A 10,000-nucleotide genomic window follows, 5' to 3' on the forward strand; every position below is an offset into this window, starting at 1 on the left:
CCATCATATTCCATGAACAGTTTAAACTTAAGAGAGATTCTTTTAAGCATAACATCTCTGGGGATTTATTACAAAAGAGTATCTTATTTACAGGAGGAATAAACGGGAAAAATCTGAAATAAATACTGGTACGTTCCCTTTATTATTTTTTTTTTTTTTTGTCGAGAAAGAGTGAAAAAGTTCATGAAAAGATATGTCACGACGTACGTGACTTTGAACTGATCTTTCCTTTCCTGCCTCGTTTTGCGCAAAATTGAGAACGACATAAGAGATTCATGCAAAGTTCTACTTCAAGTCTTAAATGTCAGCTGTCAAATGCTGTGGGCCGAATCGTTTGCGAACAGTAAACGCCTGCAGGTTTAGTTAGTGACTGATATATCCTTAGCTCTCGACTCAAACGTCTTTGAAAATCGTGTCAACGGCCAATATGATCTTGGAGAAATGCATTTTAACTAGGAATATTTACAGTGAATCAACCCGTTCTGAATGTAAGTCTGTGATTCCCATCGATTTTCAAATTCGGATTACCTAATTTCAGTGGAGGTGAATGTGACATGCTTAGCGATGGTCAAAAATGGTCAGTTTTATCGATTTTAAAAAGAAAACGAAATAAAAAACGATGGTGATGTATATAATAGTATATATATTTGTTTTTTTAATTACACACGTATGTTTTGTGCATATCCGCCTATGTACGTTCTTGGAAAACGTTCGCTACGATTAAGTATTGATGAAAAGCCATGGGGCTTAAGTAAAGAGAGCGCAAAACCAGATCATCTCTCTCTCTCTCTCTCTCTCTCTCTCTCTCTCTCTCTCTCTCTCTCTCTCTCATACATACATACTTACATACACACTTCAGTGAAGATAAATGAGAATATGAATGATATTCCTGCAGGAAAAGAAGATAAGAAAGCTGTAGAGAGGAAAGAACTGGGAAAGAGTTTTGGGTACACGCAGATTAAAATAGTAGTGTCCGTGCACCGTAAGTCAGGGGAAGAGAAAAATAATATTTCTTTGTCAAAGAGTAGCAGTGCATAAAAAATCCCCGCTTTTGTTACCAGGAGTTGATGTATACGCTTTTTCATTCGGAATATTTATATTTACTTATCCTGGGCTTGTAGTGAGGAAGGGTAGGGCAGAGTAGTGATCATAGGAGTGGTTCCTTTTTCACTGGTGACCTGTTTTTTTTTCCTTCTTTCTTTTTTGCTCACCCCTTGTCCTTACTTACAAGATCTGTAGCAATGTTCATTCGTTACCGACTTTTTTACTGTTTTATTCGAAGTATTTGAAAACAAATTCCCCTCATCGCGCACGCGCCGACTTGCACACACACACACACACACACACACACACACACACACACACACACACTCTCTCTCTCTCTCTCTCTCTCTCTCTCTCTCTCTCTCTCTCTCTCAGACATAAATAAAATTGAGATGTTAACTATTTTTATCGTTTTAATTATGATAAGTAAACTTCTATTTTGTTGTCTCGATTTTAGATATCTCTCTACGTTCACGAACCAGTTGATTAGGTGTGAAGTAATGTCAAGTTTTAAAACTTTCTTACAAAGTAATATCTTGCATCAAATATAGGAACGCATTTTCTATCGAATTTTTTTTGCTTAACTCCTTAACTCTCACCTCTCCCATCTTTTTTCTTAATTATAAGAAGAAGCGTGCCACTTGCGTCACTGCTTTTAAAAAGCACTGAACGGTCTACCTCCTAAAATACTTTTGGGTAATCAATTGTTCATTTTACGGAAGAATATTAGACAAACGTGGATCTCTCTCTCTCTCTCTCTCTCTCTCTCTCTCTCTCTCTCTCTCTTAAGGACTTGTATTTTTATTGAACCGGCTCATCATTACATTGGATGTATGTATGTATGTATGTATGTATGTATGATGTAACAAAGAAAATGCTTTTATTGTATGGTTTAAGCGAACTTATTTCGAGATGGAATGACGTGTTGAAGAGAAACCTCAAGATTGTTAAGTGGTCACTTCCATTTTATCAAAATCGTAGGGTTATTAAAGGAATATCTCATATTTTAGGTTGAGGAGGATATTACTTGGGAAGTTGGAGTGTTGGGAACAGGAGAGAATAAGAATCGGCTACGAGTCCCTACTCCATTTGTGGCGATATTGGAATTTGTTATAAAAGACTTTGTAGATAACTTTAGCCTTCAGCGAACATTTATTAAGATTCCTACATTCATCGAAATGAAACACCTCTCTCTCTCTCTCTCTCTCTCTCTCTCTCTCTCTCTCTCTCTCTCTCTCTCTCTCTCTCTCTCTCTCGTATATATGATTCATTGACTTAGAATGTTTTGCTGCCTGTGAATAGTAATCATACTTGAGTGTTGTGTAAAAAAGAAAATCATGTTATGCCTCAAGTTTTTTAATGAAAGCTTCAGGTTTTATGTTGTAAAATATTCATTTAAAGGGGGAGGGCTTGTCTTTTGCAGAAGAATTCTTCACAGTCACATGCTAAAATGGGAAAAACAGCACAGCCACCGAATATTCTGTTGGTCTTCGTTGTTGTTGTTAATGGTTATTTTGTGAGCAATTTATTCAATGTTATTTTCTAATGCGATGTAATAATGATATTCATCCCTTGTCATTAGACTTTTAAAAATCAGAATGTATATGCCACGCAACTTTACAGAGATATCCCTATTTGGAGAAGATTTTAAAGGCAGAGGCATTGTGGTTACAGATATGTAAAACTTCACTTTTGACTCTCATGTTAATATGACACATCAAAAGGAAATTTAACAACGAAGTTAGATCAAGTTCACCAGTTTATAACATTTGATTACATGTTAAGAAGTGAGGGTAAAGTCTACGTTTTACCAATTTTATTGTGGCACAAAAGAACGTCACGGGAGGTAGTCACAGCTAGGATAGGCGTGTAAGAGACCAATACCTCATTTTAGCAATGCTTGTTACTGACTTATTATCCAGTAATGCAAAGGCTGACTTAAACGTACTAAAGATGAAGATGTGTGTGAACTTTAAGCATGTTTTATCCATTTATTCCTCATCTATTTTGTTCCGTCCTAATTTACCAGATATTCACACTAATCGTTGATTATAGGTTTTTGTGGATTTGTGTCTCCTCATACGTATGCCTTTTTGTGTACGTCAGCTGTAGGCAGCTTTAAATGGTAGTAAAGACCTGTTTTATGTCCTCTTCCGAGATTCGCTTAGGTTACTGCCTGTTTCCCTAGCTCTCGGTAGGCGTTGTTACACTCAAGTTTAGCATTAGAAAACCACTGAATTTAGCAGTGCTGCTAATGGTTGTATGTCAAAATGCAGTCAGGATATATATATATATACATATATATATATATATATATATATATATATATATATATATATATATATATATATATATGTATATATATATATATATATATATATATATATATATATATATATATATATATACATTATATATATATATATATATGTGTGTGTGTGTGTACATACACACACCCACTAGTTGATTATCTCCATCTTAGCTGTAAAGGTCACCCGCTTATACCTCCCTTTTGTAGAACCAACCCGATTTTCCACACTTGAATCACGTTCGTAAAAAATGTATTTTTACATGTATACATACCAGTAATATCTGTGGTAATGGCAGCATACTTGTGTATATATTTTAGAAGTATATAAGTTTCATGAATGCCTTGCGTCAAGAGAGAGAGAGAGAGAGAGAGAGAGAGAGAGAGAGAGAGAGAGAGAGAGAGAGAGAAATCCTGCGGAGATTATGTAAAGCCACCTCTGAGGGTGTCGTACTATCAACTTTACTTCGTCGCCTTATGCAGTGTTCTGTAAGTTAGTATTGAGTAATGACTTGGCTGAACTGTCTTACGGTGTATTGATCTCTCTTATGTACACTGTATTACTCTCTCGATGGTGCCAAGTGTTGATATTGATGCGAGCAATAAACGTCTCGGGTAACTGATAGCCTCCTACAATGCCGAAATTCATTCCAGCTTAAACAATGGACGGACATTGTTCCGACGACGGGTCGTCGGCGGCAACACTCCAGTCATAGATTCGGTTATGGATTATCTGCGACCAATGGACGAACAAATTACCGCAGTAATGACGTCCGAGCTTTTGTGGCATCGTATATTCCGATGCCGCTCCAGTTAGCGCCATTGGGGAAAGTCGCCCTAAATTGTGTAGGGGTTGTGTTTAAGGTACCTCTATTCAGCAGGAAGAGCAAGTTTGAATGGAACCGCCGGGCCAGAAAACAGAACATTTCTTATGCTTCGATGGACGCCCCTCACCGTTTTTGTTTGTCCGTCTGTATTTGCATCCATTTATGCGCTTCTTTGATCAACATTTCTGCTGCTTTTTTCCGTTGTTCTTCTGTTTTTATCTGACTGTGCGCTTGTTTCGTATTTTTGTTCAGAAGAAAGATTTTTTTTTATTCGTTATTTGTTTAAGAAAAAGAAATACTGTGCCATTAAGGAAAAGTCCGGTACAAACAGAGCACTATTGTTAGGAATAGGTGGCTGATATTAATGGCCTCTCGAGGTTTTTGTTACAGTTTTTTTTTTATTTCCCCTTTATTTTTTCGTTCCCTTACTGGTAGTACCCTCTGGCTTCGAGCGCTTTGTTAGCTTCCAGTTTACATTTTTGTGTGATTTCTTTACCTCCATTTTTCGTTTAGGCTAAATATGTTAACCAATTGGCTGTATTTTTTGTGTCTTTCAGTGTTTCCTTGAGGCGTGTGTATTAATGAATTTCTCTTTTAGGCCATGTTCCGACAGAGAGAGATTTGAAGAGAGAGGGAGAGAAAACACGACCCTGTATTTGTACAGGCCTTTTGATACCTAGTACTGTATTTGAACGACGTTTATTCTTATAAAATTGCGCTAGTGGGGAAAAGTTTTTCTCTTGAGAGGTGGGCCATAATTACATCCCAGTTTTTCTTCATGAGTGGAGCATACAGACATCTTTAAGAACTGCTTGTGATAAAGAGAACCGGACAAAGGCCCGAAGTTAAATAGGGCCGTGGTTCGGAACACTGGTAGGACACGCGCAGATCTTTGGCGGTGGACCCTTTCTTTCGTTGTTAGGGCGCAAGATGTATTGAAATCACCTGCATGCATTTTTCTTGCGAATTCGTGTGGCTTCTAGTAAATATTAGCATATTGCAAAGTCTACGTAAATATCCATTTTTTCCTCAATATATTGTCTAGCTTCAGAGCGGTGACATCAAGAAATTGTAACTCACATTTCACACTTACTCTGAGCAGTCTTATTCTTGGGTTTCATGGTCATTGTTTCATTTGCTCGGTATGAAGTATTTCGCTTTCGTTTGAAGCGCTGACATAATTTACCATTGTGTGATTAGGGTTACCACAATGAAAACTTATTCTGCGCTGCATCCTGTGCAGACTTACCGTATCTGTGTGTGTGCGTGAAAAGGTGGTTTCGGAGAAAACGAAAGGCAACGAGCACTACCTTATTTGTACTTGCACTGCTGGATCGTGGATGAACCCCTGTATAGAAACATTCCAGGGCATTAGCCGCTTCATACACCTACACGGAAGGTTCATGAGCATTGCGTTTGATTCCGCTGAACACACTGCACCGTTCAACTTTTATCTCTTTCACACAAACAACACACACTCGCTGGACGGGTTTAGATGCTCCACCATTCCAGTACCTTTCTCAAACCTTACATATGCTTTCTTGTACATACTGGAGAGTTTCAACAAAAGATTTTTCTGGATTAGCAGTTTGAATTGAAAAGTAAAAGTTACACTTTTCATAGTTACTGTGAAAGCCAAAGGGAAATAGTTACTAAAAGTAAGAGTCTTTACAACAGCAACACTACTGAAGAACATTATAATTTTTCTTTGGAGGTTGCATCCCTTGCAATAGGCATAAGTTTTTTAATAGACATAGGCGTAAGTTCTTTATAAGGTTTTCCCGTGGTTACCCGAGATTAGGAACTGTAGTTGTTTGTTGATGGGGAATCCTCTCTATGTGCAGCACCGCTCAATGTACAATTTCGTCCATTGATCCCATCTGTGTTGTTTTTGTATTAGACACTAGCAATTTTTTTTATTGATGATGGTTATTAAGTCGATGGTGTTGAGTTTATTACAATAATGACTAATTTCACTCTTAGCTTTTTCTTGAATTTGTAAAGTTTTTAAAGATGATCACGACCATGATAATGCTCATTTTTATCACGTAATGATACAGATAATGGTTTTATTAAGAGTTACATTAATATGATGTTCAATTTTTATTTTCTGATGAAACCTTGCCATTTATGATGGTTATGGCGATGATTATGGTAATTAAAGAAGATAATTTTTAAAAATGTCATAATCAAAAGAAAGCTCATAATTTTGACCTCATCATAACCAAGAGCAGTTATGATTTTGATTGTGATGGAGGTGTTAATGAGGATGTTTGTGGTTACAACACTGAGAGGTGATTTAATTACGAATAATATATATATATATATATATATATATATATATATATATATATATATATATATATATATATATATATATATATATATATATATATATATATATATATATATATATTCTGCCTTTTATCCCAGCTCTTGGTAAAAGTGTAGATATCCTGGAATGCGCGATATTTATAAAATCAGTTTTGGATGGCTGTTGCACAAGTATTAAAGACAGAGCTGGATCCTCAGGAGATACTGTAGGCTCATTTCTTGAATAATTCCATTGTGTCCCTTTTGACCTGTGTAGTAAATTGTGTGTCTGATAGCTAGTCAACTGTAGTAGTTGTAGCAGTCAGTGCTGAAGACGACTAGTAAGTTCTTCCCGAAATGAAAGTCGTACCAATACTGTAATATGGCTTTATTTATATATACATACATATATATATATATATATATATATATATATATATATATATATATATATATATATATATATTTATGTATATAACACACACAAACTCACAAACACGAGTGTTTATATATATATATATATATATATATATATATATATATATATATATATATATATATATATATATATATATATATATATATATATATATATATATATATATATATATATATATATATATATATATATACATATACATATATATATATATATATATATATATATATATATATATATATATATATATATATATATATATATATGTATGTATATGCATGTGTGGTTGTATGCTAGTGCTTATTTCACTAGTATATATATATATATATATATATATATATATATATATATATATATATATATATATATATATATATATATATATATATATAATGTGTGTGTGCGCGCGTGTGTGTGTGTGAGTGTATTCTCTTGTATATCTGTAACTATTTACTAGGTGTACGTTTGAGAGCGGGTGTTCGTTTAAGAGCAGGTTCGTCCAATGGGTGTGAAGTGAGGGCACGCATTTCTCTGGCCTCCCAGGAGGCCAGTTTCCACCGGCAAACGATCGCAAGTAAATTTTATGTGATTTGCACCCTCCTCCACCCGCCCCCTCCCCCACTTCCTTCCTCCTGTACTCCTTCCACTTCCCTGAGTCCCTCCATCCCTCCCCTTCCTGGACCCATCTCCCCCTACCGAGGATAAGCCCTCTTCTGTCTTCTTGTCTGAGAGGGGAAAAGAGGGCTTTCAAAGGGCCAGGGTCATTGACAGCATACGTTTCTTTTCTGTTTCTATTTTGAATTTTGTTTCGTTTTCCGTTTTTTTCATTTTCCATCTGTGCTCAGTTTTAGGTGCCTGCTTCCACAAAATTCCCTTTTGCTCTCCGGAATTTGATTTTTGATTTTTATTATGAATTTTATTTGCCTTTCTGCGTTTTTTGGACTTTGGAATGTAATTTTGTAAGGTTGAAATCATCACTTTGATATGAATATTGAGATTTTGTTGTTTTTCATTCAATTTCAGAAGGTAGTTATTGTTTTGAAAACCTAATTAATAGTATCATGTAGGTTATAAATCAAATTGTGTTTTTCCTTATACTTTTCAACTTTGAAGTTTCCTATCCGTAGCAATGCCTTATCTTTCAATATTTTTGCAGCGCAAATAATTGCATATTTCCAAATGAATGAAATCTGGAATTCAAGAAAAATAAAAGCTTTAGTGCTCCCGAAAATTAATCTTAAACGAATGTTTTATCGTAACTTTTTGCTGAAACTATAATTTACATTTAATTAGATCACTATGAACTTCTGCATGATTCATTCCAGACGGCCAAGTAAAATCAACAGAAGTTCTGTAAGTTGGCTTTAGACTGAAACTTGCATTCATACGAGTCTAATTATGGAATGTTTCAACTCTTTTCAAAGAGTTCTGGGGCTGTTTCAGGTCATTTTAAGTGTGGATTATTAAAGCTTATTTCAAATATGAAGAGGTATCAGGCCATTTGGAATCTTCGTTATAAAATAGTACTTCAGCGTAAACATTTTAAGGTATTTTCGAACATGAACTCATTCCCGTTCCTTTTGAATCTGAACTAGAGATCTTAAAGTTGTTTCGTCTGTATAGAATTTGACATTCCTCGTTAAATTTTTGAGAGCTTTTTCCATTGAAGTTTCAATATCATTATTAATTCAGCTTATTTATATTTTTATTTTTTAACTGTTGTTAGTTTCATTATACACATTTCAGGTGTGAAATGTGTATATTTTTGTTATGTAGCTTTATCCCAACACCTAAAAAAGTGTGAAATATGTGTAAAATTTTGTTACGTAACTTTATCCTAACACCTAAAAAGTGTGAACTGTGCATAAAGATTTGTTAAGTAACTTTATCCCTACACCTAAAAAAGTATGAAATGTGTATACAGTTTTGCTAAGTAGCTTTACCCCAACACCTAAAAAAGTGTGAAATGTATATAAAGTTTTGTTAGGTAGCTTTATCCCAACACCTATAAAAACAACTACAACAGCATCCCGCTTTTAACTTCCTTATTATGTTTCAAGTACACTCTCTTGTTTTCGAATAAAAAGAATAAAATTGTAAATAAAGAATGTATGCATAATAAAAAGTATGAATAGTGACTGTATATATTCTTCTGTTGATAATAGTTGGTGAGTTTTTCATTATGGTATTTCATAAATGCAATAATTGATATTTATTCCTTAGTCCTCGAAATTGGGTTACTGACTGTTCACACTGCAGCCACTGCACATGAATTTTTTTTAATAGCACGTTCTTTTGCATCTAGGTAACTTAGACATACAAACATGATTTTAGCTGCATTAAAACCTTAAGGAAGGATCATAAGGGAATTCTGTTACATAATGACTAAAGAAAAAGTTGATGGAATTTGTTTTTATTTCGTGATAGATCACAACATTATATTCGTCTTAGCATTGCTCGGTTTAGGAAACAACAAGCGTTTGTTATCTTTACAAAGCTTTACGAAAAAGAAACATTAGTTGATGAATGTGAGATTCGGATGAAAATTTTATTGATATTAAAGTTCTTTAAAGCCTCGTTAGTTTTTATTGTTATTTGTATTTGACGTTATTAACACACTTTATTATTTTGGATTTTATTTTTCTTCGTTATTCGTTCTAAAATTATCAGTATCAATAATTGACTTCAAGAAGCTGATTAAAACACCCATCTTATTATTAGCATATAACAGTCTTCATGATTTATCCCCCCCAAAAAATTACGATTACTCTAAATTTGTTACAAATTCCTACCTAAGCCCTCAAGTTTTCGTTATTAGTTGATTACCATTAGGGCTGAAGTATTATGATCAATCTTCAACTTGATAGGCGTGAAGAATTCATTTTTTATTAGATATGAGACCTTAATTTTCAGTCTATAGATATTAGCTGGAAAACCATTTAATACCTTATTAGCTGCTTAATTTCTTCTCTGTTGTGGCAAAGAATTAAAAACTAAAAGTCGCATTTCGATTGATTGTCATCATTTAGGTGTGAGAAATGGACAGTATTAACCGGTCTGGAATGCTGC

At 34.4% G+C, this 10,000-nt stretch overlaps 1 protein-coding gene across 7 annotated transcripts in view; it reads left to right on the top strand.

The window, feature by feature from the left end:
- LOC136848840 (mechanosensory protein 2-like) overlaps positions 1-10,000 on the top strand; it is a 704,506-nt gene that overhangs the window by 163,943 nt on the left and 530,563 nt on the right. The window contains exon 1 of one of the 7 annotated variants that reach the window (XM_067121680.1): positions 413-488. The exons of the other annotated variants lie outside the window; for them this stretch is intronic. Coding sequence (XP_066977781.1) covers positions 428-488 — 61 coding nt within the window. The 5' untranslated portion in view covers positions 413-427. Of the gene's footprint in view, positions 1-412; positions 489-10,000 lie in introns of those variants that run through there. 7 annotated transcript variants of the gene reach the window in all.

This window comes from Macrobrachium rosenbergii, chromosome 2 (assembly GCF_040412425.1).
Source record: "Macrobrachium rosenbergii isolate ZJJX-2024 chromosome 2, ASM4041242v1, whole genome shotgun sequence".
NCBI classification, from domain to species: Eukaryota; Metazoa; Arthropoda; class Malacostraca; order Decapoda; family Palaemonidae; genus Macrobrachium; species Macrobrachium rosenbergii.